General features: G+C 61.2%; 2 protein-coding genes across 4 annotated transcripts; one reads left to right on the top strand and one right to left on the bottom strand.

The window, feature by feature from the left end:
• The first annotated feature begins 1,078 nt into the window (after nt 1-1,078).
• On the top strand, nt 1,079-20,850 carry ARHGEF1 (Rho guanine nucleotide exchange factor 1). 3 transcript variants are annotated; one of them, XM_040634062.1, is made up of 31 exons: nt 1,079-1,267; nt 7,089-7,131; nt 7,220-7,303; nt 7,762-7,875; nt 9,863-9,961; nt 10,137-10,179; nt 10,397-10,643; nt 11,062-11,091; nt 11,366-11,465; nt 11,615-11,711; nt 11,790-11,825; nt 11,971-12,108; nt 12,778-12,883; nt 13,359-13,370; nt 13,947-14,114; nt 14,416-14,561; nt 15,970-16,116; nt 16,443-16,525; nt 16,739-16,864; nt 16,944-17,058; nt 17,176-17,276; nt 17,475-17,552; nt 17,779-17,854; nt 17,932-18,099; nt 18,627-18,714; nt 18,812-18,898; nt 19,177-19,247; nt 19,342-19,428; nt 19,758-19,921; nt 20,025-20,127; nt 20,488-20,850. In XM_040634062.1, exons 2-30 carry the CDS (start codon nt 7,102-7,104, stop codon nt 20,106-20,108), a joined length of 2,925 nt encoding a protein of 974 aa, XP_040489996.1. In that variant the 5' UTR covers nt 1,079-1,267; nt 7,089-7,101; the 3' UTR covers nt 20,109-20,127; nt 20,488-20,850. The 3 variants fall into 3 exon arrangements, with proteins under 3 accessions (XP_040489996.1, XP_040489994.1, XP_040489995.1); XM_040634060.1 differs by lacking the exon at nt 1,079-1,267 and adding an exon at nt 4,054-4,094; XM_040634061.1 differs by lacking the exons at nt 1,079-1,267; nt 13,359-13,370; nt 13,947-14,114 and adding an exon at nt 4,054-4,094.
• A 459-nt stretch (nt 20,851-21,309) lies between these two features.
• On the bottom strand, nt 21,310-26,917 carry ERFL (ETS repressor factor like). The gene is made up of 5 exons (XM_008709717.2): nt 26,224-26,917; nt 23,209-23,443; nt 22,681-22,876; nt 22,444-22,561; nt 21,310-22,054 (listed from the first exon to the last, which is right to left on the bottom strand). The coding sequence occupies exons 1-5, from the start codon at nt 26,288-26,290 to the stop codon at nt 21,606-21,608; spliced, it is 1,065 nt and encodes a 354-aa protein (XP_008707939.2). The 5' UTR covers nt 26,291-26,917; the 3' UTR covers nt 21,310-21,605.
• Between the last annotated feature and the right edge of the window lie 454 nt (nt 26,918-27,371).

Below are 27,371 nucleotides of genomic sequence, written 5' to 3'. Positions count from 1 at the left end.
TGGATCTCATGGGGATGCTCCCCTCCTCTGGTGGGACCCAGGAGTCCACCCCCCCCCCACCAGCCGCCTTCTCTCTCAGACCCAGGATTCTGCCCCCCACCCCCGCTCCTACTCACTCCCCACACCTGGGACCAGGTAGCCAGAGAGAAATAGGAAATGTTTGGGGAAGTATTTCACCCTAGGCTATGTCCCTGAGCAGGGCGGGGGTGGGGGCACACAGAAAGGAGCCAGGTGACCATATTTATTTATGCATATTTCAGTCCCACAAATGCAGGGGCCTGTCTGGTGGGGCTGGTACCCAATTCTGACTACAGCCAGGCCACATCTGTTACTCTCTGGGAACGGACTTGCAGCAGGGGCACCTGGAGAGTTTATGGCTCTCATCTGGGGGTGGGGGTGGGAGAACCCCGGGGGGCATGGGGATGCAGGGTTCCTGGGAAAGGGAAGAGAGACTGAGACACAGAGAGATCGTGATGGAGAGACAGAACAAGTGAAGAGAAAGACAATGAGGGGACAGGGAATCAGGGAGAGACACAGATACGGGGACAGAGAGAAAGTAGGAGAGAAAGGAAAGAAGGGTCCATAGAAAAATGGACACGGAGAGGCTGACCCCTGGGACTCTAGAGAAAGCAGTGGTTGGGGAAATGACCCAAGTGGCCAAGTAGGAAGATACAGAGACCCGAGGATGGGAAGACAAGAGAAGCGACAGAGGGGAGAGACAGCGCGGAGATGCAGGGGCCCGGAAACGGGAGGAAAAGACCCCCCACGGAGAAAGCAGAGACAGAGGGGCAGACAGAGAGGGACGCGGACAGAACACGCACAGCGAGGCGATGATAGAGAGGAAGACCGAGAGACCCAGGCGGAAAGCAGGGGAGGCTGTGGCAAGCGGGCCCCCACCCCGCCGGGGAGGAGATGGCGGACACCCGGTAAAGGCGAGGAACGTGGAGCCCACGGCCCGCGGACAGACCCACGGACAAAGCCGGGAGGAGCTGGGCGGGGCCGGGGCGGGGCGGGGGCCTGCGGGTCCCCCGCCGAGCGGGGAAAGGAGGGGCCGGGCGGGCGGCTAGAAGGGGAAGGAAGCGGAGGTGCCGGGCGGGCGCGGGGCGCGGGCAGGAAGCGGGGAGGGGCGGCGGGGCGGGGGCCTCCGGAAAAACGCCCCAACTTCCTGCCCCGCCAGAGCCAGGAAGCGGGAGCCGGGACGCAGGGCCCGGGATCGCCGAGCCCGACCTCGGGCGCCCCGCCGGTCACCTCCCCGCGCGGACTCCAGGTACACCGTCCCTGGCCCCGCCCGGCCTCCCGCCCCTCGGCTGCCAGGGGAAGTGGGGGGGGAGGAGGCCGGGGCGCTGCCGGCAGTGCAGGGGCCCCCTCGGCGCCCCTCGGATCCAGCGGCCGCCCCTCCCTGGGCCTCAGTTTTCCCATCTGTCAAAGGGGGCAAAGAAGGAGAACTAATAGCTGCCGAATGGCCAGTAAGTGGGGATGAAGGGTGCGAGGCCGTGGTCAAGGCCTCCCAACCGTCCAGCGGAGGACGGATGATCACTCCCATTGTACGGGCGGGGAAACTGAGGCTCAGGGAGCGGAACCGGCTCGTCCCAGGGTACACACACCGTGAGAGCGAGTAGAGTTGGGATTTGAACTTACAGGTGCTTTCAAGCACCGTCCTCCAACCCCACATGCTTTAGGGCCACCGAAAAAGGAAAAATGTCAATAACCGCGCCGTAGGCCGCTGTGAAGCTGGAAGTTGTAGAGCGCGTTTGAAAGCATTTTTTGGAAAGCTCTTTTTCTGGGCCATTAATTATACCCTGAGAGATGGGTTGCAGGTGTCAGAGCTGGAGATCTCCCCCCATTGTACAGGTGGGAAGACTGAGGTTCGGTAAGAAGTAATTATTTTTTCCAGATTTCACGGCATGTCAGCGGGAAAGGTACGCTGGAACCCAGGAGTTTTGCTTTACAGCTCCAGCACAAAGTGTGCGGCCGGGGCGGTGGGGGTGCCGGGAAAATCAGTGTACGCCTTGGAAATTCAGCTGTTTCCGGAGTTAGAAAGGCAAGATAGGGCGGGGAACCCAGGCCGGAGACTAAGGGCCAGGGGCGACTCGGCGATCTCGGATTGAGTCCCGGGCCGGGGGGCTGGAACCACTCTCTAGTCGGGCTGGGGGGCGGGGGCAGAGGGCGGGGCACAGTAGAGTGACAGGGGCAGTCGAGATAAGGAAACGCCAGCCCTCCAAGGCAGGCCAGAGCGGCCCTTTCTGGCCAGCGTGGCGCAGTGGAGAGCTAGAGCGGCCGGCGGGAGGAGTAGAGTCGCCCGGGCCGGAGCCAGGCAGCGGCTAGGCTAGAGCGGCGGCGGGAGGAGTGGAGCTGGAAGCAAAGGTAGACGCTGGGGCAGCTAGAGCGACTCGGAGGCGGGGTGGGGGACCCGGAGCCGGCGAGCAGAGGCTTCGGTTCTGGCGGCTGCGGTGGATTCTACTACGAGCAGGAGCAGGTGAGGGACGCGGACCCGGCGAGCGTCAGACCTTGATTCCGCAGGTCCGCCTCATCATCCCTAGCCGTGCGCACCGCCACGTCCCCTGTAGTAGGATTTGGGGCCCGTGTAGACCCGCCACGTCCCACGTAGGTTTTGGGGCTGATGTAGATGCGCCACGTTCCATATAAATTACAAGGCCCTGCAGACCCACGAGCTTCCTGCTAGCTGCCCCCCCCCCACGGAAACTTGGCTTCTTATAAGATATGGGGTCCCCATCGGTCAGTAGCACCCCCTAGAATCCTGGGCCCTGTAGATCTTGGGTCTTGGGACCACCACATGCTCCTGTAGAATTCTCCCCTTGTAAGTGTCCATAGGTCCCATAGACTGGCTGCTTTACATGTGGAATCACCATCCGGTGTGGTCCTCAGCTCCGTGTAGATCCTCCTGTTTCAACTTGCCAGTAGAATAGAATCTGGAGCCTCATACATTCCAAGGGCCCCTCATGGACTTACCTTGACTACTCTGTATTTTAAGTTCTTTAAGGCTCCTGGAGGTTCCTGGGGACCAGGGTCATCCACTCAGTGTCTTATAGACCCTGAACCTTGCATAGAACCCAGGCGGCCGGGTAGTCCCCGACTGGTGCCTGCTTTACTCTAGAACCCTCACCTCTAAGAACCTTCTAAACCTTCCCTGACCATCACCACCCTCAGTCCCATGAACACAGTGTGCCCTCTGCTGGACCATAGGCCTTTTCAGTTGCCTGCAGATCCATCTGACAGCTTCAGTGTATGATTACCCTTTGTGGTAGCCCTCACCGTCTATCTCCTAAGCAGCCAACCCCCCACTTTCCCTGCCAGGATGCTGTCTGAGCCCTAAGCCGTCGTGAAGCAGCCTGAGCAGCCACCCGCACTCCTGCCCAAGTCCCAGTGCCCACATACCCCTGACTTTCCCAGACACCATAAAGGGACCAGATGTGCCTCGACTTCGGTTCACATTTTAGTTTCCTAAGGTTGGGGTGGGGGTTCCCCATGCTCTGAAGCAGCACATTCTGTTAGTTAAATGCATAAAGTCTGGAGCCAGGCTGCCTGGGTCTGAATCCTGGCTCTGTCTCTTACAAGCCGTGCCTCAGTTTCCTCTTCCATAAAATGAAAATAGTTATAAAACTGACCTCCAGGGGTCATTTGGAGGATTAAATGAGTTAATAAATGTAAAGCAGTAATGTTATTCCTGGCATATACTTAATGGCACGTAGCGCACATTAAATGCTAGCTACTGTTTCGTATTTCCGTGATGAGGAATGAAGGAGACAGTATGCATCAGGTGCGTGACTTGGGGCCTGCTTGGCACTGAGCATTTGGTCACATAATGTGTGTCCTCTCCTTTGCCCTCTTTGGAATCTCCCTGCCTCTGTTGAACCTCCCCCCCCCCCCCCCCCCCGCCCCAAGCAGGGTGAGCATGGACCTTCCATGTGCGCCGTCATGTTTTCCAGCCCAGAAGTTGCAGCTGGTGGCCTGGTGAAGGTTTTCCATCTCGAACGGGAATACTAATCGCGTGGGGTGCTTGTGGTTGTGAGCGTTAAGTGAGTTCAGATGTGAGAATCACTTGGCGCAATGCCTAGCACACTGTTAAGTGCTAGGTAAGTTTAGCTTTTGTAATAAATAATCACTATTTTTTTTTGGCGTCGGTTTGCAAGTTTATTTATGTGAAGATTTAACAGTGCTCAAATCTTAAATTACCCAAGCTTGAAGTTGGAGAGACGCTCTGTGGAAGAGAATAAAAATGTCGTGTGCTCTGGGGAACCCATGGGATGGCATAGGGACACTCCAGAAAGCATCATTGTTTCAGGATCATAATCAAAATCATAGCCACCGTTTATTGAGTGCTAGGGGAAGAGGCCTGTGGAGGAGGCAGAAGAGTGAGTCTCAGGCGACCAGTGTTATAAATAGCTTTGGGTTGTGGGGAGAGCTCCCCCCACTGGTCCACCCCACCCCATCTCCACAGCTCCTTCCCTCCTGACACGGGCTCGCGTGGCATTAGTCAGACTAATTAAGGACACAGATGATAGTGGGAAGATGCAGGGGGAAGTGGAGACTCTAAGGGAGACCAGATGGGAGAGCCAGCAAGAGATGGGAGAGAGATGAGGGACAGCACATGACACAGTGACTCGAGAGGACGCAGAGAGGTAGCTGCAGAACCAGATGTGGGAAGACAGGCAGAGACACTGACAGAGGGGAAAGATAGCGACAGAAGCAGGGTTAGGGTGAGGTGGCTGAGGGGGAGGGGAGGCAGAGATGGTGGGAAAGTGAGACAGGTCTGAAGGGAGGGAGAGAGGGAAGGAGACAGGGAGAAGAGAAGCAAAGACCTGAAGCAAAGGCACATTCAAGGGACAGACAGCCAGAAAGATCTGGCTGAGGAAGGAGAGCCAGCAGGACAGACAGATGCAGGGCCGGGGAGACAGACACACCTTGGGGATGAGCTGGCTGAGGACCATTCCTTGTTTTCTGGGATTGGAAGTGGGGAAGATACGTGGTCCCTAAGGGGAAGCAACTTCTGGGTTTAGGAAAGGAGATTCAGTTTTGTTTTGTTACGAGGAGAGAGTTGGGGGTTGGGGATTTGCCATTAGATTTCCTGTCACAGGAAGTGGGGCTGGTGGGTTCAGAGGCAACATCCGGCCCCAAGCCTGTCAGGTTTAGGAGAGCCCCCCCAGCACACACACACTTATCTCCTTTCTACCTTTCCTTTAACCTTCCCAACTCTGCTAGCCTCCAGGCCGTGCCTCACTAGGACCCAGCCTGCAGCGCCCTCCTCCCTCAGACCCAGGAGTCTGGGCCCCTGGCCTCTCCTTCCTCAGACCCAACCTGCAGCCCCCCTTCCTCCCTCAGACTCAGGAGTTTAGGCCCCCAGTCCCTTTTCCCTCAGACCCAGGAGTCCTGGCCCCCAGCCCCCTTCTCCTTTAGACCCAGGAGTCCAGACTCACAGCCTCTTCCTCCCTCAGACCCAGGAGTCTAGGCCCCCGGCCTGTCCTTCCTCAGACCCAAGACCCAACCTGCATCTCCCTCCTCCCTCAGACTTAGGGGTCCAGGCCCCCAGTCCCTTCCTCCCTCAGACCCAGGAGTCTAGGCCCCTAGTCTCTCCTTCCTCAGACCCAACCTGCAGCCCCCTCCTCCCTCAGACCCAGGAGTCCAAGTCCCCAGCCTTTCCTCCCTCAGACCCAGGAGTCCAGACTCCCATCCCCTTACTCCCTCAGACTCAGGAGTCCAAGCCCCTAGCCCCCCCTCCCTCAGACCCAGGAGTCCAGGCCCCCAGCCCTTCCTCCCTCAGACTCAGGAATCCAGGTCCTCAGCCCTTCTTCCCTCAGATTCAGGAGTCCTGGCCCCCGGCGCCCTCCTCCCTCAGACCCAAGACCCAACCTGCAGCCCCCTCCTCCCTCAGACTCAGGAGTCCTGGCCCCCAGCCCACTCCTCCCTCAGACCCAGGAGTCCAGACTCCCAGCCCCTTCCTCCCTCAGACTCAGGCGTCCAGGTCCCCAGCCCTTCCTCCCTCAGATTCAGGAGTCCTGGCCCCCAGCCCGCTCCTCCCTCAGATTCAGGAGTCCAGACTCCCAGCCCCTTCCTCCCTCAGACCCAGAAGTCTAGGCCCCCAGCCACCTCCCTCCTCAGACCCAAGACCCAACCTGCAGCCCCTTCCTCCCTCAGACTCAGGAGTCCAGGCCCCCTGTCCCTTCCTCCCTCAGATCCAGGAGTCTAGGCCCCCAGTTTCTCCTTCCTCAGACCCAACCTGCAGCCCCCTCCTCCCTCAGACCCAGGAGTCCAGGCCCCCAGCCCTTCCTTCCTCAGACCCAGGAGTCCAGGCCCCCAGCCGCCTTCTCCCTCAGACCCAGGACCCAACCTGCAGCCCCCTCCTCCATCAGACTCAGGAGTCCTGGCACCCAGCCCCCTCCTCCCTCAGACCCAGGAGTCCAGACTCCCAGCCCGTTCCTCCCTCAGACCCAGGAGTCTAGGCCCCCAGCCACCTCCTTCCTCAGACCCAAGACCCAACCTGCAGCCCCCTCCTCCCTCAGACTCAGGAGTCCAGGCCCCCAGTCCCTTCCTCCCTCAGACCCAGGAGTCTAGGCCCCCAGTCTCTCCTTCCTCAGACCCAGGTGTCTAGGCCCTCAGCCTCCCCTTCCTCAGACCCAAGACCCAATCCGCAGCCCCCTCCTCCCTCAGATTCAGGAGTCCTGGCCCCCAGCCCCCTCCTCCCTCAAACCCAGGAGTCCAGACTCCCAGCCCCTTGCTCCCTCAGACCCAGGAGTTCAGGCCCTTAGACCCGGGAGTCAAGGCCCCAGCCCATCCTCCATTAGAGACCCCAAATTACAGGCTCTCATGGCTATAGCTCTCTTATGGACCCAGGCTCCTGGGCCTCCATAGCTTTCCCCACCCCTCCCAAGGCTCCCTGTCCTTGGGCTCCCCGCCCTGGCTGGCCTCTGAAGGGCTCTTTGTCGCCACACAGAGGCCCCATTGAGCTGCGGAGGCCGGGAGAGGGGGGGAGGCTGTTTACTCACCTTCACACCTGGGCCAGGAATCTGTGAGTAACCGCCCTGTGCCGCTGCCTCCTGCCCCCCCTAACCGTGGCCCCTCCTCTTCCCCAGCCCTGTGGAGCCCATGGAGGCAGAGGACATCGCCCGCGGGCTGGTGAGTGGGGAGAGCCTGGAGGGAGGGGACTGGAGGACTTTGAGGTGGGATTGCACCCTGAGCTGAACCCAGACCTCCTCTTCCACAGGCCCCAGGACCACCGCGGCCTGGCCTGGTGCCAGTCAGCATCATCGGGGCTGAGGATGAGGATTTTGAGAACGAGCTGGAGACGGTGAGGGGGAGACGGGGTGGAAAAGCTTCTGTCCCAGTCTCCCTGGGTCCCAGCCCTCAGGTCCCATCCTCAGTGTCCCTTCCCTCCTTAGGTCCATCGTGGGATGTTGCCCCCTGCCTCCTCTCACTGCCCGCTCCTCTTTCTGTAATCTGGGTACCACCGTCCTCATCCCCTCCTACCCCATCCTTGATGCCCCGTTATAGCACTGACACCCACACTTTTTACTCGAACCCCGGTTTTTATCACCACCCCCCTTAATTACAGCACAGATCCCTACTCCATCTCCTAATGCCTGTCCTCATCACCCGCCGTTATAACGTTAAATCTCATCCACCGTCCCTTGACACCAGCCCTGGCCACCACCATTACGGTGTGGACCCCACTGCCAGGGAGGGGAAGGGTCAAGCCCAAGTCCCTTCCTCTGCTCCCCACTGTCTCACCTCCCTCCCCGCCCTCAGAACGCAGAGGAGCAAAACAGCCAGTTCCAGAGCCTGGAGCAGGTGAAGCGGCGGCCTGCCCACCTCATGGCGCTCCTGCAGCACGTCGCCCTGCAGTTTGAACCGGGACCTCTGGTGAGGGCAGGGCTGCATGGGCAGAGGGAGGGTTGGGGCCAGGACAGGCCGCAGTGCTCAGTGAGAGAGACTAGTGAAAATGAGCTGGGAGGGTCTGGAAAACAGGATCAGAACACATAGCGCAAGATCTAGAAAGAGGGAGCCAGAGCGCTAGCCATGTGACCCAGGCAAGATTGCAAGTGCCCTGTGCAAATCGCCGTGAGGAGCGAGTGAAGGTGGGAGACTACTCACAGCAGGGTCACACAGAGAGCAACAGAGAATCCAGAAGCTAGCAGAGACCACACTCCCCAACCCCCTTCCCTGCCCGTGGCTATGTCCCCCATCCATGACTGCACCCTCTCCCACTGACCCCGGAAGTAGGGTGCTCCTCTGTGACCTTGGCAGGTGCCACCAGCCCGTCATAAGGGCCGGGGCATGGGAGGAAGCCACCAGTCTTCCTAGGTGAGGCTGGCCCAGAAACAAACGCCTGCCAGCAGCCTGCAAGGCAGAGCGAGCATAATTCATGTTCCACAGATACTAGGCAGAAATTCCCTGGGCCCCAGCAGATGTGGCCCTGCGCTGCCCGGAAGCGCCTGCAGGGTCTAGAGAGCCCAGTGTGTGACTTAGGAAGGAAGAGGCCACTGCGTGGGCTGGAGGGGGGCACTCTGTGGACAAGGATCCCATGCCAAGAAGACCCAGTACTGCCCAGCGCAGGCTGCAGTTTGGATGTAGCCCAGAGCACTGGACTGGACTGGAAATGTGTAGCAGGGCCCTCCTGAAACCAGACACCGAGAGAAATGCCAGGGCGGGATGCCCCAGGGGTGCAAGAAGAAAGAACGCATCCACCGACCCCCGAAGCTTCAGAAATTGCCAGGAAATTGGGAAAGTACCTTCTCTCCAGAAAAGTAGCTGCCCCTCCCCTGTGAATGGAGGCTATGGCCCTCTGGGCAAGGAGGTCCCCCTACTGAGCCTGAGGTTTCTAGAACTCGAGCTCTTGGAACTCAGCCCAGGGAGGGTGCTGGCTGCCATGTCCTTTTACAGATGTGGAAACAGGCCTAGCCAGGGCCTGGGGCTTGGCTGAGGTGAGCCGGATGGCCCCCAGCATTTGGAATCTGTCCTCCTGCGGCCCCCTCACCTCCTCAGCTAGGAAAGCAGCCAAGAGATAGTTATGGTCCCCTGGGCTGCTTCCTGTTGGCCTCTCATGGAGTTTGGGGGTGTGCAGAGATTGGTTGAAAGTGTTTACGGCAGAGAAATAGAGTCCTGCCCCTACTGGGGTGAGTCCTTAGCACGCAGACCATGTCCTTTACCTGACGAGAGGCCCCAGGAGCCAAGACAGGTTGGAGTTGGCAGCGCATTGCCAGCATCACCCAGCACTGGGCTGACACACAGGCAAGCTCGGGGAATGAGTGGTGAATGAATGAGTGAGCCCCGCTGGTCCACCTGGTTATTTACCCAGCCCTCACTGTGCCACTGTGCATGGGGCCTCTCTGGGGCACAGATGAGTCACAACCTTCCTCTCTCTCTCTCTCTCTCTCTCACACACACACACACACACACACACACACACCCTCAGGTTTCTGCAGTATTTCTAGGCTGTGGGTCGTAGGGGAACAGGCTGCCTGGATTCTAATCCCAGCTTCGCTACTAACTAGCTGTGTGACCTGGGGTAAGCTTCTCGAGCTCAGTTCTCTCATCTGTAAAATGGGATAACGATAATGCCTGTGATTGACCAGGTTAATGTGGGTCAGGGGTTTAGAACGGTACCTGATACAGGCCTAGCTCTCAGCATAGCGGGAGATGGCAGGAAACCAAACCACAGCCATTTCACAGGATAGAAAATCAGCAAATGCTCCAGTTGGCCCCAGGGAGGCCAAGAGAGGCCAGGGCCTGGGCGTGGGGATGGTGGAGATCAGGGAGCGCTTACCAGAGGATTTGAGCCTCAGGCTTTTCAAGGTAGAGTGTAGTTTGGGTCTGGGGGGAGAGGACAGGTGACGTTCTGTCTCCCCAGCTCTGTTGCCTTCACGCGGACATGCTGGCTTCCCTGGGCCCCAAGGAGGCCAAGAAGGCCTTCCTCGACTTCTACCATAGCTTTCTGGACAAGACCGCGGTGAGAGACACCTTCGAGGGGCCCCGGTCCCCCCACTCCTTGGTCCTGGGAGACTCTGTGCCAGCCTGGCCCTCCCTCCTCTCAGACCATCATTCCCAGCGGGCACCTGGGCTGCAGTCCTGTGACCCCATCACTGCCTGGTCCTCCCCTTCATTCCATTCTCTGTCCCGAGCAGGTTTTGCGGGTACAAGTCCCTCCCACTGTCGCCTTTGAACTTGGTAAGCAGAGGGAAGGGGACTGCAGGTGAAGGAGGGGTGTCTGGCAGGGGTCAACTGTCCCGAGGAGCCCCAGGGCCGGAGGCCACACTCCCCTGCTCCCGTGGACGGCACAGATTACTGTCCTGCCCTCCTGGCCACGGCAGCCCGAGGAAGCGTGGCCGTCGGGGTCTGAGGGCGGGTGGAACTGGCCCCCAGCCCCCTGCCCGTGTCCCCACAGACCGCACACGGCCCGACCTCCTCTCCGAGGACGTCCAGCGGCAGTTCGTGCAGGAGGTGGTGCAGAGCCAGCAGGCCTCCGTCAGCCGGCTGCTGGAGGACTTCCGCTCCAAGCGGCTCATGGGCATGACGCCCTGGGAGCATGACCTGACCCAGCTGGAGGCCTGGGTTGGGCGGGACCGGGCCAGCTTTGAGGCACGGGAGCGGCACCTAGCCGAGCGGCTGCTGACCCACCTGGAGGAGATGCAGTGAGTGGGGCCTGCCCCCTCCCCAGCCCGGCAGGGAGGGTCCCTACAGCCTCAGGGTTCATTCCTTAACCTTTGGGCTCTTCCCCTGACTTCTGGGTTCCCCGGTCCTGGCATAAGTAATTCATCTGGTTTGGTGTTGTCTCTTCCTAGCTTTGGGGCACCCTCCCAGTTTCCAGGGCTTTCCATGGTCTTGTGTTTGGGCCTGGCACTTGGGTCCTGTCCTTGAAGCTCCGAGCTCACAAGAGACGCTCCTGCCTGCTGTGCTCCTGCTTCCCTGTAGCCTTGGCCCTCTCCCTCTCTGCCTCTCCCCTCTCTCCTGTCCCCGCTTCTAAGGGGACAGCACCCTGGACATCTGTGCCAGGTGGACAGGGACCCAGGCTTAGCAAGTTTGTTGCAAACTCCTTTCTTCTTTTTGCAGACACACCATCTCTACCGATGAGGAAAAGAGGTGATGATGGAAGCAGAGAGAACGGCAGGAGAGACATTTAGTTCCCTGGGCCCCAGGGAGGAGGACCGGGGATCAGGGGCCTGGGCGTGGAACATCCTGGCCCTGTCCTCTGGAGCCCTCTCCCCCTTCCTCAGACACCCAGCTGGAAGCGGTTGTGGGGTTGGGGCGGGAAGCAGATGCGGAGGGGAAGGCTTGGGGACAGTAGTGTCCCTGCGGCCATGGGCGTGTGTGCATCTGCGCACGTGTTGGGGCCCTCACCGTCCCCTCCCCACAGTGCCGCTGTGGTCAACGCCATCAGCCTGTACATGCGCCACCTTGGGGTGCGGACCAAGAGCGGGGACAAGAAGTCGGGGAGGAATTTCTTCCGAAAAAAGGTGTTTCCCTCAGAGCGCCCGAACCTGGCCCTTTCCTCCCCCAGAGGCCCCTGGGGAGCCCCGTCACTCTGGGCTCCTGGGGTCTGATTCTGCTTTGTTGGGGTCTCAGAGATGCATGGCCCCTTCTTCACTCTCCCTACTTCCCTCAGATGATGGGGAACCGGCGGTCAGATGAGCCAACCAAGACCAAGAAAGGCCTGAGCATCTTCCTGGACGCTGCCCGCTGGAACCGGGGAGAGCCTCAGGGTGAGGTGCCCTGCCCGGCGTCCGCCCGCCCTGCTTCCCCATGCCGCCCCCGCCTCATGGTCCCATCTCTCGTTTCAGCCCCAGATTTCCGACACCTCAAAGTCGAGGCTGATGGTAATGGTCCTGAAGCCAGCCTGGGGCTTGGGGGACGGTTGGGGGGTGCTCCTGGGCCATGGGGAAAATAGGGCCTATAGCACAGGCTGCTGTGGATTAGAGGTGCTGGGCTCTCATCTCCCCCTGCCCCCTGATGTCTCCCCAGCTGAGAAGCCAGGCCTTACGGAAAAGAGGGGAGGCCTGGGGGTGCCCTCCCGGGACCGGAACTTCGGGGCTCCTGGGCAGGATGTCCCTGGAGTTTCTCTGCACCCTCTATCTGGAGATAGCCCTGACCGGGAACCAGGTGAGTTTCTTGAGCACCCCCACCCCACCCCACCCCAGAGAGACCACCCTGCAGTTCTCCGCTTGCCGCTCCGGGCTCCTGGTCACCAGAATTATTAAGAAACCACCCCCCTTCCTTCAGTTCACCTGTTCCATGGCTTTCGTCTCAGGCTCCAGCCTCTACCCTGATGACGCATAGCCCCCTCCTTGGACTGTTTCCCATCTGCCCCCAGAACCCTCTCTGAGTACATTGTCAGTCTCCTTGGTGGATCTGAGGCAACTGCTTGGCCAGGCCTGGGTTCAAGTCCCAGCTCTGCAGCTTAGTCGGGTTATATCTTGGAAGCCCTGTCTGAGCCTCAGTCTTCCTGAAAGGGGTCTACCCTCTTCCTGCAAGTCCTGGCTGAGGGTCGGGAGAAGGGGTGACTGTGGAGGCATCACGCAGAGCCCCCAGTCTGCCCTGGTTCTGTGGCTTCCTCACTGCCCTGGCCACAGCTGTCCGTGGCCATGTTCTCAGAGGCCTTTCCATCGGTCCGTCCCCCACTGAAGTGCAGGGTAGCCGCTGGTGTCAGCCAGGCACTGGGTGGCTTTAGCCGCCCTGCCCCATTCCGCGGGAGGAGATAGAGGCCCCCAGAGTATGGGTTGGCTGCAAGGGCCCGGCAGCCAGCCTTGCTCTCCCCCCGCCGCCCCGCAGGTCTTGATGCCGCACCAGAGCTGGGGGACCCGCCCCCACAGGGCCCGGCCAGCCTGGAGCCCCTGGCACCCCCGGAGAGCACCGAGGAGGGTGCTGACACAGAGAGGTGCCCGGAGCCGGGTGTGGGGGGTGCTGGGTGCAGGAAGGGGCTTATTAGGCTGGGGAGGCGCGTGCCGGGTGTCGCGCTGCCATTTGCTCCTGCTGTCCCCGAGCCATCTCCACTGTGCTCTGCTCCTCCGTCTGTCCATCTTCTGCTTCCTCTTTCCATCCTCCACTTTTTCTTTTCCATCTCCTCTTTCCGGGCTCCTCCTGCCCCCTCCTTCACCCCTTCAGGTTTTCATCCCCTCCCCTCCTCTTCTGAGCCACCGCCCTGCGCCTTGCTCCTGCCTCCCAGTGCCCTGTCCTCCCTCCCCCACCCTCTGTGCTCCAAGCCTGGGGGCCCTGTCCTCCTCACAGTTGGGGGGCAGGCTCTGCCCCCTGCCTGTCCTTGTGCCGCTGCTTTGGGGACCCTGTGGTGGGCGGGGGAGGTGAGTTGGGTTCCATTTGGGTCCTCCTCTGACCCTGTGCCCCTCTCTCCCCAGAAGGTGGAAGAGGTGGGTGCCCGGGCCCTGGGTGGGGGGAGGGCTAGCCCCTCCCCCATTTCTCCCAGCCCCTCCCCTCTCCCCATGGGCCACCCCCTCCCCTTCACCCTGCAAGGGGTGGGTGGGGACATCACCCTCCCAGCAGAAGAGCTAAGTATTGAAATCTTCCCTCCCTCACTCCTTGCTCTGCCCAACCCCATCCCCTTGCCTCAGGGAAGGGAGGGGTCAGTCCTGTAATCCATACTGGGTTTCCTTCCCCACCCCCACCAAGTTTCCCTGTCCCTCCTGACCACCCCCAATGCCCCAGCACCCCAAAGTCCCAAGTCCCACTGCTCCTTCTGACTCTCTCCTCTCTTCTGTTGCATGTTTGATATCTGTCCTGGTCTCCCCTACCCTGATCCCCATCTGTCCCTGTCCTGGTCTCTCCCTGTCTGTCCCTGACCTGGTATCTCCCCACCTCTGTCCCTGTCTTGGTCTCTCCCTGTCTCTGTCCCTGTCTTGGTCTCTCCCTGTCTCTGTCCCTGTCTTGGTCTCTCCCTTTCTCTGTCCTGGTCTTTGCCTGACTCTGTCCTTGGCCTCGGGGTCCAGGCTATCGGGGCGTCTGGGGCGCTCGGAGAGCCTGCGGGTGAGTGACCGCCGCCGGCCTTCCCGGGGCAGCCTCGGGGCTAAGGGCCGGGGTGGGGGCCGCTCCCGGAGTGACGTGGACATGGACCCCAGCTCTGCCACGGCCGTGCTTGGCCCTGCCCGACGAGCCACGTAGGTCATTCCTCCCCCATCTACTGAGGCAGCCTGGAGAGTCAGGAGGATGGTGGGGGAGGGGTTGTTGTCAGAGTTACAGAAACCTGGGTATTGGCCGCTAAGGTCACTGAGGTCAAAGGAGAGGGGTGGGGCTCTTCTGTGTTAGAGATTTGGGGGCTGTTCTGCAGCAGGGGCTACTTTGGAGGCGTCAAATGCCAAGGCCACGGTGGGGGGGGGGGCAGGTGTTGGACACCAGGAATGGAAGTCTCCTCCCTGAAATGCCCCAAGCTGGGGCCCTAACAAGGCCTCTGTCTCACAGCCCTGAGCCTGGAGACGAAGGGGACCCGGGACGGTCAGGACTAGAGCTGGAACCGGAAGAGCCCCCTGGCTGGCGGGAGCTCGTCCCCGTTGGCACCCTGCACAGCCTGCCCAAGAGCCAGGTGAAGCGGCAGGAGGTCATCAGCGGTGAGTACCAGGGACACCACCCAGTTCTGGCAGAGAGACAGGGAGCTGTCCATCCCGCCTTAGTGACCACAGGCCAGCTTGAAGGCAGCCTGTTTCCACTGAGGGCCATTTGTTATGTAAATTGGTGGAGCAGCCACTCATGGAACAGGACTGTGGCTGTCAGCTGTCATAGTGACATTTCCTGTGAGGTTCTCTTTTTTTTTTTTTTTTTTTGGTAGCGCAGGGCAGTGCTGGTAAGAGCTGGACCAGGTATATTAAGTTGTATTTCTCACGTAAATTTTGGTTTCCTTATTTGGGTAGTAATAGTTCCTACCTCAAAAGACTGTCATGGAGCTGAGGTGATTCACGTGAAGCGGTTAGCACGGTGTGGGGTCGGGGAAGAACATTCCAGCGTGACTGCTCTTACCATGATCTTGACCATTCGGGCAAAAAAGGTCCCACGGGGACAAGTTTCGGAAGATAGTATATTATCAGTGCTTGCTTCTGGGCAGGGAGATGATGGAAGTTTCATTTCTGTCTTGATTCTTTTCTGTGATTTCAAACTGGGTGTGGGGAGGGCGTTTGGCAAAGGTAGCACACTTTGGAAACTCTGGTGTGGAAGTTTATTTACAAGTTGCTTTATAGTAAGAAGGGTACTCATTCGGAATTTTTAGGGCAGTAGGTGAGTACTTTCTGTGTCACAGATGCTTTAGAGGCTATGAGCAAAACATAAGGCTGTGCTATCTGATAGGATTTTCTGGAATAATGAAAACATGTAGCATCTGTCCAACATGGTTACCACCAGCACATAATGGCCATTGAGCACTTGAAATGTGACAAGGACAACTGACAACTGAATTTTGTATTTTATTTCAATTAAAATCTAAAGGGCTGTATGTGGCTAGTGGCTACTGTAGCCGACAGCACAGCCATTTCTCTCATCAGAAAAATATTCCTAACAGAATTGTGCATTGAGTCTCCTGGGACTCCTCGGGCCCCTGAAACCCAGGCATGCTCTCTCTGGGGGGGTCCCTGGCTCCAAAGCTATCAACGTGTGTGTAAAGGGTTATCATTGTTCCAGAAACCAAGGCCGAGAGACTTGCTGGACACTAAACACAGCTGCAGGCTTGCTGGTGGTGCGACCAACTCATCCCAGTTCACCTGGAACTTTCCCAGGTGTAGCACTGAAAGTCCCATGTTCTGGGAAAGGCATCGGTGCCAGGCACACGGGGATCCTTGGTCACCCTGGCTGCCTGCCGCCGCCAAGGACAACTGGCAATGGGATAAGGATTCTTCAGGGGCTATTTCAGGGGCAAACAATTCCATCCAGAGAGAGTCATCCCTGTCCCCCACCCCGAGCCTGCGTCTGAGACTGCGCCCCATCATTTGCACCCTCCCCAACCATGCTTCCTGCTCGGTGGCCCCACAGAGCTGCTGGTGACAGAGGCCGCCCACGTGCGCATGCTCCGGGTGCTGCATGACCTCTTCTACCAGCCCATGGCAGAAGGGGGCTTCTTCTCCCAGGAGGAGCTACAGAACATCTTTCCCAGCCTGGACGAGCTCATCGAGGTGCATTGTGAGTGCAGGGCCATGGCCCACTGTGCGCCCCACCACCGGCTCCCTCCTCAAGGCCTCGGCAGCTAGACCGGGAGCCTAGCACCTTCTCCTTGAGTGCCTCCCATGGGCAGCTTCTTTTCTATCCCTGGGGGCAGCTCCGGACCCCCAGAGCTCACATTCCAGGGGGCACATCAACAAGCGCATGGCATGGGTGGGGTGGGTGGGCAGCCCCTGGGCCCCAAGGATCAGACACTTGCATCCCGACCTCCGCCACCTCTGGATCAGCTCTGCGTACCACTTCTCGGGCCCTGACAGAACACTCCCTTCCCTCGCCGCTCTCCACAGCCCTGTTCCTCGATCGGCTAATGAAGCGGAGGCAGGATAGTGGCTACCTCATTGAGGAGATCGGAGACGTACTGCTGGCCCGGGTGAGGGCGCCCAGCCCCTGCCCCCCTGGGGTCCCCTCCTTCCAGCCAGGGACCTGGCATCCAGGCCCCGGGAGGCCAGGTCTCAGGCCTCTCCCCGATCAAGACCCAGGGGGGTCTCACCCTGTCCTCCTGTCGAGGCTGCTATTCCCACGTGAGGCCCTGTTCTTCCCAATCCCACCTGAGACACCCTCCCTGGCCTGAATCTCGCTGTAGTTTGATGGTGCCGAAGGCAAATGGTTCCAGAAAATCTCCTCCCGCTTCTGCAGCCGCCAGTCGTTTGCCTTAGAGCAGCTCAAAGTCAAGCAGCGCAAGGAGCCTCGGTTCTGTGCCTTTGTGCAGGTAAGGTGGAGGCCAGGGAGGGGGCTGGTCCCCAAAGCGCGCCCCGGTGCGGGCCCCCTCAGCACTGCTTTGCCCGCAGGAGGCGGAGAGCCGCCCGCGGTGCCGCCGCCTGCAGCTGAAGGATATGATCCCCACGGAGATGCAGCGTCTGACCAAGTACCCCCTGCTCCTGCAGAGCATCGGGCAGAACACAGGTGCCAGTGGGCGCGGCCCACACCACGGGGCCCCGGCGTCCTGTCTCTCACCGTGGCGGTGGGGCCAGGAGCTTCCCGGCTTGGGGTTCACCGGGACTGGTCTCTCCTTTGCCACAGAAGAGCCGGTGGAACGGGAGAGAGTGGAACTGGCAGCCGAGTGCTGCCGGGAGATTCTGCACCATGTGAACCAAGCCGTGCGTGACATGGAGGACCTGCTGGTGAGCCTGGCCCTGGCCGTGGCCAGGGACCCAGGGCGATGGGGCGTCCGCGTGCGGGGCTGGGGCGGGCCTTTGTCTTGTCTACCTTGGGGCCCCTTCTCTGGAGGTCGAGCCCCGCTCTCGGCTTGTGCCCCTCAGGGTCTCTGGGGGTCAGCCAGCCCTTGGGTTGTCCCCGTGACTCTCCCTTCCCCACTCCAGCGGCTCAAGGATTATCAGAAGCGCCTGGACTTGTCCCACCTGCGGCAGAGCAACGATCCCATGCTGAGCGAGTTCAAGGTGGCCCTGCCTGCCCTGACCTCCCCGTCTCTCCCTGGCCTTCCCCTGCCCACGCCCAGCCCTGACCCTCCTGCCCCGGGGATTCTCTGATAAGGCACGTGGGGAGTGAGAGCCACCACCCCTCCTCCTGGAACCCCTCCTCAGCCCCCGCCAGTTGCCCATCCTGACCCCTGCCTGCCGTCCTCTGGCCGGGCCTGCGCTGATCTTGACTCCTTCCTGCCCCCAGAACCTGGACATCACCAAAAAGAAGCTGGTGCATGAGGGCCCGCTGACATGGCGGGTGACAAAGGACAAGGCTGTAGGTGAGTGCGGGGGGGGCAGGGGGACGTGAGGGGGTGCTCGGGGCCCGGGGATGCTGAGCCCCGGCCTCGCCCCGCAGAGGTCCACGTGCTGCTGCTGGACGACCTGCTGCTGCTGCTCCAGCGCCAAGACGAGCGGCTGCTGCTCAAGTCCCACAGCCGGACGCTGACGCCCACGCCCGACGGCAAGACCATGCTGCGGCCCGTGCTGCGGCTCACGTCCGCCATGACCCGCGAGGTGGCTACCGGTGAGGCCCCGCCCCTGGAGTGGGAGGGGACCCTTGGAAAGAGCTGGGAGCGAGGCCACCGCAGAGCCAGAGAAGGGGGAAGATGCGAGAGGGGCCCCGGAGCCTGGCCAGGGGCCAGGAGGGTTGTGGGTCTTAGGAAGGGAGCTGGGCAGCTCCCCAGGGGTTTGCACGGAGGAGCAGCCAGCTCTGATCAGGATTTGAAGACTCCCCCTGGCTACCTCTTGGGGACCATAGGGGAGCAGATGTGGAGACTGGAGCCCAGTGAGGAGGGGTTTGCAAATGTGCTTCCTGGAAGCTGCACCATGGCTCTAGGGGTTTCGTGGAGAGAGCCAGACTGGGGATTTGCTGCCTGATGGCTGAGGGGGTGTGAGAGGGAGGCCTCGGGAGGAGGCAGGGGAGGGATGGCAGGAGCTGGGGGAGCCTAAGGCCATGGCCATCAGGGGCTGCCCCCGCCTCTAGCCCAAGCTCAGGGGAGGTGCACATTGGGGTGACCCTGGCTCTGAACCCCCCTCTCCCTCCTCCTGCAGATCACAAAGCCTTCTATGTCATTTTTACGTGGGACCAGGAGGCCCAGATATATGAACTGGTGGCCCAGACTGTGTCGGAACGAAAAAAGTAAGGAGGTCTGGGTTCTAAGCTTGGGTGGAAATGGAGGCCCAGGCTGGGGGGCCTCTGACAGCCTGCCCCGGGGCGGGCTGACCTGTCTCCCCAGCTGGTGTTCCCTCATCACCGACACTGCTGGATCCTTGAAGGTCCCTGCTCCCGCCTCTCGCCCCAAATCCCGGCCCAGCCCTAGCAGGTAAGGGAGGACATTGGAGGGCTGAGGAGCCAGGGGGGACTTCTCTGAGTCTCCAGAACCTGAGCCCCAGCCCTGTCTCTGTGCATGTGTATAGGCGCATGTGTGTACAGGTGTGTGTGTCCCACCACCACAGCCCATCTGGCCCCCGTCCAGGCCCCTCTGTCTCCATCTCCCTTCCTCAATTTCTGTTCTGTTTCTGGACACCCCCACCCCCCACCTCCTGCTGTCTTCCTGCTGCCGCCAGGGCCGTGGGGTCACCCAGTACTTCTTCCCCCCAGCACACGAGAACCCCTGCTCAGCAGCTCGGAGAATGGCAACGGGGGTGGCCGAGAGATACCCCCAGGGGACGGTGAGCCTTTGTGGGGGTGCGGAGTAGGGGTAGGGTGTCCTGAGGAGACTGGTGGGAATTGAGCACCCCCCCTGCTTCTCCTTCCCCCACCCAGGCCGGATAGAGAGAATCCTCAGCACCCTCCTGCCCTACTGCAGGCCCGTCCCCGAGGGCCAGCTCGCTGCCAGGGCCCTTGAGAAAGGTAGGCCAGCGGTGCCCAGGCGAGGCTGCCGCTAGCCCGTGTCTCCACCTTGCTTCCTGCCCAGGCCCTGCACCACCACCCTCGGTGGCCCCAAACCCCTCTTCTTTCTGCAGCTTCTGTCCCTCCCTTGACCTTCGGTTCAGCCTCTCCCTGGACACCCTCCATCCTCGGTGTCCCCTCCCTGCCTCTCTTCTACACCCCCTTTCTATCCCCCCTGCCCCACCTGCAGCCTGGCTCCCACCTTCCCCTCAGGATCTCCCCTCCACCCCTGCAGGCCCCCGGCCTCTTTCCCAGCCCCGCTTCTGACTCTGTCCCCTTGCCCCTGCCAGTGCTATCCCTGAAGCAGCTCCTGTTTCCCTCGGAGGAAGACAGTGGGGCAGGGCCTCCCCGTGAAGGGGATGGGGTCCCAGGGGGTGGCTCCCAGAGCCCGACCCAGACCCAGGAGATTCGGGAGAAGCTGCTCAGCCTGGAGGAGACCATGAAACAGCTGGAGGTGGTGGCCTGGGGGGAGGGGCGGGGGGGGGAGGATGGGGCCTTCTCGGTGGAGGGACCCCCTCCTAGGGACCCCCCCCCCTCACCGAGGACTCCCCAACCAGGAGGTGGAGGAGGAATTTTGTCGCCTGCGACTCCTCCTGTCTCAGCTTGGGGAGAACAGCTTCCCGCAGCCTGGCTGTACCTGAGGCTTTCTGCCCCGGGCAGGTGAGTGGAGACCCAGAGGGCCGAAGCTCCGCCCAGAGGGGAGGCACCAGAGTGGGCATCTCGGGGGCTCCCTTCTCCACAGCCCCATCCTGCTGTCTCCCTGCGTCTCCCCGGTCTGCCTCCTGTCTCTGTCTGTTCTCCTTCTTGGGCTCTCCTGTGTTCTCTCTCTGCCCATCCTCCTCCTCCCCTCATCTTCCCTCTCCCTTGTCTTCCCTCTCTCCCTCCCCCTCCTCCTCCCCCCCTTATCCTCCCTCCCCACATCCTTCTCTCCCTCATTTTCCTCTCTCCTCCACCCTCCTCCTCCCCCCCTTTTCCATTTCTCTTCATCTCTCCCCATCTCCCTTTTCCTACACCCCCCAGGCCTTTCCGCAAGACTGAGGGCCACCGGCTGCCACCGCACAGCTGCCGCAGCATCTCCAACCCCAAGGGCCTGAGGAGAGGGAGCTGGGCTGCTGGGGGGGCCATGCCTGGGGGGCCCAGCTGGGATCACTGCCTCCCCCCAACCTCCCCTCGGCCTTGGCCTTCTCTCCCTCCTGCCTTCTGCTTGGGAGACTCAGGGCTTCATTCGGGGGGGACCACAGTGACCCCTCCCCCATACCCTGGGCCATCTCAGTATTGCCTGGGGGGGGGGCTACCCCTCCATTCCCCACCCCCAAGTGCCTTTGCTCTGTTTTTATACCCTGAATTGGAGGTTTATTTTTTAATATATATTATCTAAGGAGAGATCTGTGTGTGTGAGGGTGGGGTGGGGGCTGTGGAGTGGTTTCTGGGACCTTTCATGACTGTCTGGCATCACTTTCCTGGGTCTGTCCCCCCTGCCTTTCTCCAGTTCTTCCTTCCTTCTTTCCTGTGCTTTAACAGTGACTCCCCAGGTGACCCCCCGACACACACCGAGCCCCACCTGTCATCCATGACACCGGGCTCCCCCACGGCTCACACTCCTTTCCGTTCTTTTATTTTTGTAGTAAACTCTCTGGAGGTGGCTGGTGGGGGTTATGGGGAGCTGGTGGGGAGGGGGCCCTCCTGGGTGGGGGCTGGGGGCGGGGTTATTGCTCTGAGCTCCCTGTCCCAGGGGGCCTGTGTGGGGAGGGTGTCAGGACTGGGGCCGGCACAAGGGGAGACACAGCCGCACAAACACGCAGGTCACAGCACAGGGCGGGGGGGGGGGCGGGGGCAGGAGAGGCTGGGCGCCATATTGCACTTTGGGAGTGGGGCCAGGTGGGGACCCCCCTCAAACTGGAGCCTGGGAAGGAGGCTGGAGGCTATCACATTCCCTCCCCCTCTAGAGGGGGGAGGTGAGACCCCCCCAACCTGGGGTTAGGGAACGTGGGCAGCCAGGTGCCTGGTCCTGGAAGGGGTCAAGGGCTGGTCCCTGGCCTCAGGCAGGACATTGAGGGCAGACCCGGCCATGGCAGAGGCTGCTGCACGAGTGGCTGCCCCCATCCCCGCCCTGGCAGAACCCTTCACCCCACACCGGTTCAGCTGCCGATCCCCCCTTTGCTCGCCTTGGCCTTGGGAGGCACAGGGAGGCCCTCGTCACCCTCGCTGTCAGAGCTGCAGCCGCTGACATCCGTGATCTCCAGCTCCGAGTCACTGTCATCCTTCCCGCCGAGCACGGCCTCTGGACCCCCAGCTCCCGGCAGTGCCAGGCGAGGGGCTGCTGCCAGGCCCGAGGGGCGCTCCGGGCCCAGGCCCTCCCCGGCTGCTGCCAGTAGGGGTGAAGCTGTAGGGCCTCCCCCTGCCCCTGCTGAGGGCAGGTGGCCCAGAGAACTGGCCAGAGGGTTGGGGTAGAAGTGCGGGGGGTACAGAGAGGGGGGCAGCTTGGGGAAGGGGCCAGTGAGGTATGGGTTAAAGTTCCAGGGGTAGTCTGGGAAGGCGCGGCCGTAAGGACCCAGCAGGCCAGGGGGCTTGGAATAGCCGGTGGCACCTGGGGAGTATAGGGGGGCAGTTAGGCTGGGCACACCTCCACCATGGGGAGGGACCCCCCCTCCCTGCGCCGTCCACCTGGGTCTGCCCGTTGTCTTTCCCACGCGACATCTGCCCATTCTCCACCCCCACGTGGTTTCCCCCAGCTCTGCCCTGGTCTTCCCAGTCCTTTGACGCCCTAAAAGCCCTTCTCCCAGCCTGTCCCCACCCCAGTTTCCCTCCTCCCTGCCTCTCCCCAAATCCTCCTGGGGCTTTTAAACACACACAGGCACACACACAGTCTCGCCCTGGGCCTCCTTCCTGCATCCTGCCTCTCCCCATCTTTACCCATCCTCTTCCCTCAGGTACGGGCTGCATGCCCCCCACGCACCCACGCCAGCAGGCTCTTACCGGAGCCCAGGAACGGGAAAGGGCTGTCCAGACGCAGCTTGTCTGTCTCAGGGGTGAACAGGGGCGCCCGGGCCCCTGGCTCTCCCAGACGAGGGGCCGAGAACAGGGTCTGCAGGGTCTGGAGAGGGAGGTGAGGGAGGCAGCACTGCTCAGGCTGGCTGCCCCGTCCCCAGGGGCTTGATGGCTGGGGAGGGGGCACCAAACACCCAGTTCTGGGACCCCAGTGTCCTAACTCACCTCAGGGCTAAGGGGAGGAGCATCTGGCCCAGGGGTACCCCCAAAGGGACCAGGGGTCAGCAACAGTGGGGAGCCCGTGGTGGCTGCTGCCACATCCAACAGTGGGTAATTGACAAGCACGACTTTGCTGAAGTTGAACTTGTAGGTGAACCTCTTCCCTTTGGTCTTATGGAGAATCCGCTTGTTGTAGTAGTAGCTGTGGGGAGAGGGAGGAGGAGGGGATGCTGGGGAGGGGCACCGAGGGAGGGAAAGAGGGAGCCCCTGACTCCTGTTAGTGCACAGAGCATAACAGTTTGGGGAAACTGAGGCTCACAGAAGTTCCCTTAACCAAGGTGGCAAGGCAGGGGTGGAGCAGGGGCTGGGATCCTGGCTTCCGGCCTTCCTCCCTGCTTCCCTCCCACTCACAGGTGATCACAGTAGCTACCCCACATAGATCCCTGCGCCTTGGGATCCGAGGCATTCTGCCCCAGGAGACCAAGGCCAAGCTCCCAGGGGGCAGGGGCCCAGCCTCTCCCTGCCCCTCCTCACCGCAGGGCCCGGCTCAGCTTGTCATAATTCATGTGGGGCTTGCACTTGCGGATGCCCCAGAGCCGAGCCACCTCGTCAGGGTCCTTGATGACGAATTCCCCATAGTCCCCCTGCCAGGCGATGACCCCCTGGTACTCCTCCTTCTGCAGCAGCTCCAGGATGAAGTGCCACAGCTGGATCTGCCTTGAGCCAGGGGACGACTCCGGCTTGTAGGCCCAGTCCGGGAAGGCAAATCCTGGGACAGGAGGCAGGGGAGGGGCCCTGGGTCAGGACACCAGGTCGGGGGCTCTAGGTCCTGCATGGACTCAGGAACCAGGAGGCATCCGGTCCTCCCCTGAATCCTGGTCTCTGATGAGCAGCTGCCCAACTTCAGGCATCTTTAGGGACCCAGTTCCTCCTCTCTCTACCCCAGTTGGTGTCCAGGGACCCTGGGGTGGCACCTGTAGCCTCATCCTCTACCCTGGCACAACTCTCCCAGTTTCAGCGTCCGGGGGTGGAGCATGGGAGGGTCCGGTTTCCTGCAGCCTTGACTGTGGGGAGGACTGGGGAGGGGGCACCCCCTCCTCATTGATCGCCCTTCTCCCGCTGCCCCCCTCTGGCTCTGCCCCAGCAGGCCTCTCGTCTCTCCTGCTCTCTGGAATACCCCTGTCTTGCTGTCTCCCCTCCTCCCTGGCCCTGTGCCCTGTTCCTCCTCTCCCCAAAGCCTTCCACTGACCCCACGCTGGCACAGCCAGGCTAGGCCAGTGCACCTGTGTCTGCCCCTGTCCACGTACTTATACATTTCATGTCCTGTGGCCCCTCCCTACGTCTGTGCTCCATCGGTCTGAGAGCACCATGCGTCAGCAGATACCTACAGCGTACATGTCACACAGACGTCCACTCACACTCCAGGGATGCCCGGCGACACCACGGCACACGGGTGCACGAGTGCCGCGCTCCTGCTGGGGCACAGCGCCTCAAGCACAACGTGCCACCGAGGCAAGCCCGCCGGACGCCCAGCCTTGCACATCCGTCCCAACACACAACCACACATCTCAGTCCCCTCCGAACAGACCCACTAGCCACACGCCACGACAGGAGACGCACAGGACCCGAAAGGCCCAGCTAACACAGTGCGGTGGAGCCGGTGAGTGCAGCATCGAAACGTGCGTCAGCCTGACAGGCACACACGGGGCGGTGCCACGCCTATAAAACACCCTCCCAGACCCACAACACACAGGCACCCGCGCTCCGTAAGACCCACAGCTCGCTCTGCGTTAACACACCTCACACTCAGAGGGGCGTCCCGTGCCCCATTGTCCAGATGCGCCAAATAAGCTGGATGGAAATGGGAGGGTCTTGTCCACCCCTCAGTCTTCCCTCCCATCCAGAAGGCCCCAGGCTCTGGGTCCCGCTTCTGTGCTCAGTCCTGGGCTACATCTTCTGTCCCCGCCTCCCTCCAAGACCCCAGGCTCAGGCATGAGAATAGAGGGCAGGCTTAGCCATAAGGCACCGAGGTGGGGGGAGACACCACCAAGCTGGGGGAGCAGCCGCATAACCCACTTGCCCTCCGTGGCTTCCTAGAATTTCAGGGGTGGGAGGCATGAGCAGAAGGCTCCCATCTGGGCTGCCTGGTGTGTCAGAGTGGGTGCTAAGGCCTCCCTGCCGGAGGCTCAAAGGCCAGTTTCCTCCCCAAAAGGAGAATTTCTCTCCACCCCATTTTGGGTCTTCCTTCAGGTGTCAGGGCTCAATTAACTCACAAGCTCTGGCCCATTCCACACCTGGAACACATCCTAGTGGGGAAGCCACTCGATCACAGACACACCCAGGCACCCCCAGAGAGGACAGCACACAACTGGCCATACACAAGCAGATACACAAGCCAATCTGGAACCACCATCTGTCCTCAAAAGCATGTCCTCAAATATATTGTACCTGCTGAGATGTACACAACCAGAGAGGACCCCCAACCTCAGCCCACAGACACGCATTATGACAGTCCCCCAAAGTCCGTCACACTCAGTGACACACAGATGCAAGAAAGCCCCTGACAAACACCCCAACATGGAAGCCTGGGGGGCACCCACCCGCACAGCCCGAAGCCCACCAAGTCTATTCTGGACCCCGACACAGACCCAGAAGTAACGGGAGCAGGCTCTTCACCCCACTGAGGCAGGTACCGACTTGGCGAGCTGGCACGCACCTCCCCCCCAGTCCTAAAATACAAGCTTGACATCCTAAAGAAACACGACCCACCCAGCCCAGACACCCAGGGAGCCCCCTGTGCGTGTGCAAGCAGGCACACCAGCAGACACAAAGACAGATGCTGCACAGACACAGACTCTCCCAGCATGACCCCTTCTTCCAGAAGCACTGAAGCATGACACAGGGACACACTCTGAGACCCCACGTATAAGCAGGCAAGAGTCCCAGGCTCATGTGCGTGCACACACACACACACACACACACACACACACAGCCCATCTGTGGGGCGTGTGACTTGGACTCAGATGCACATCCAAGCCAGTCTTACTGTCCACATCCCCAGCTTTGAGTGTCCACTTCTGAGCAGGCCGTCCTCTCTCCCAGGGCTCCGGCAGGCTGGGCCGTGTCTCCACATCCCCTGCCCAGGCAGTCCCTGTCCATTTGTCCACCTGTGCCCGGTCTGCGCCCCCTCTGGTTCCCGCCCCTGCTCCGTCAGTGCCTGGCCATCTCCAGTCTCCCTGCCTCTCTCTGCCCGCAGGTCCTGGGCGGGAGCAGGCTGAGCAGTACAGCCGGGACCCAGGACCTCAGACCCCTGGATCCTGTCCATTTTGGACCCCAATACCTCCCCCACCCTCCAAAGACCCTCACGTCCCAGCAGGCAGGTGGCAGGGACATCTGGCTGTGAAGTTTTAGCCAAGTTTTTCATGAGAGGGGTGCATTCAGGGGACTGATGTGAAAGACCCGGACAGAGGAGGGAGGACAGGGAGAGGTGCAGAGAGGAGGAGTCGGCTGTCTGGGAAGGGGCGGGAGGTCCAGGCCAGGGCCAGTTACCGGGGGTCCAGAGAGCCGGCAGGGCGGGCGGGGCGAAGAGAAGGTCGGAGACGCAGCTACAGTCCATGGTGGAGCCAGCCCTGCAGAGAGGCTGGGACAGACACACGGGACAGGCGGGGTAGGCAGGAGAGACAGACAAGGGTCAGTGGAGTGGGCGTTCCCCCAGGCCTACCCGTCCTGCCACCCGCCACCCTCTCCACCCACGTCCAGCCGACCCTTCCTCCCAGCCTCTCCTCCCGCAGCCGCCTCCTCGCTCTATGCCTCGATCACTACCCACGGCGCCCCCAGCCTTCCTCCCCACTGCTCCCGCTCACTCGCGCTCACTCACACTCGCTGGCTCACCACCCGCCCGCCCACACCAGCTCTGCCACCACCGCCTCTCTGGCCACTCTCGCACCTGACCTCTCATCCGTCTCTGCGTCTCTGGGTCTCTGTCCCTCTCTCTGGCCATCCCAGATTTGTCTCGCTCTGAACCTCACACCCACCCCATGGCGCTGGGCCCCAGGCTGGCTCGTCCAGCTCTCAAGCAGCCCCCAGCTTTCATCTGCCAGCCCACAGCGGGCCAGAAGCGGCCCACGGCCCCGCATCGCACCCCGCCCTGCTCCCACAGACGCCCCTCCCTAACCTGCTGCCTAGCCCTCAGACCCCTGCCCCTTGCACCTGCCTTCCCCACCCTCCAGACACCCCTTCCCCTTAGAGCTGCGTCCCCCCACAAAACAGCACCCCCAGACACCCCTTCCCCTTAGATCTGCCTCCCCGACGTAGCCCCCCAGACACACTTCTCCTTAGATCTGTTTCCCCCCAGGGCCCCCTCAGATACCACTTCCCCTCAGATCTGCCTCCCCCACCAAACAGCACCCCCAGACACCCCCTCCCCTTAGATCTGCCTCCCTCTGAGATAGCCCCCCTAGACACCCTTCTCCTTAGATCTGCTTCCCCCCAAAACAGGCTCCTCAGCACCACTTCCTCTTAGATCTGCATCCCCCTCAGATAGACCTCCCCCTAAACATCCCTTCTCCTTAGATCTGTCCCCCCCCCAGAGTCCCCCTTACACACCCTTCTTCCTTGGATATGCCTCCCCTCAAGACAGCCCCCCTCAGACACTCCTTCCCTTTAATGTACCTCCCCCAAACAGTACCCCCAAACAC

This window comes from Ursus maritimus, unplaced genomic scaffold (genome assembly GCF_017311325.1).
Source record: "Ursus maritimus isolate PB19 unplaced genomic scaffold, ASM1731132v1 scaffold_19, whole genome shotgun sequence".
Lineage (NCBI taxonomy): Eukaryota > Metazoa > Chordata > Mammalia > Carnivora > Ursidae > Ursus > Ursus maritimus.
The sequence above is the reverse complement of the archived record's forward strand: the minus strand, read 5'-3'. Positions and strand labels throughout refer to the sequence as shown.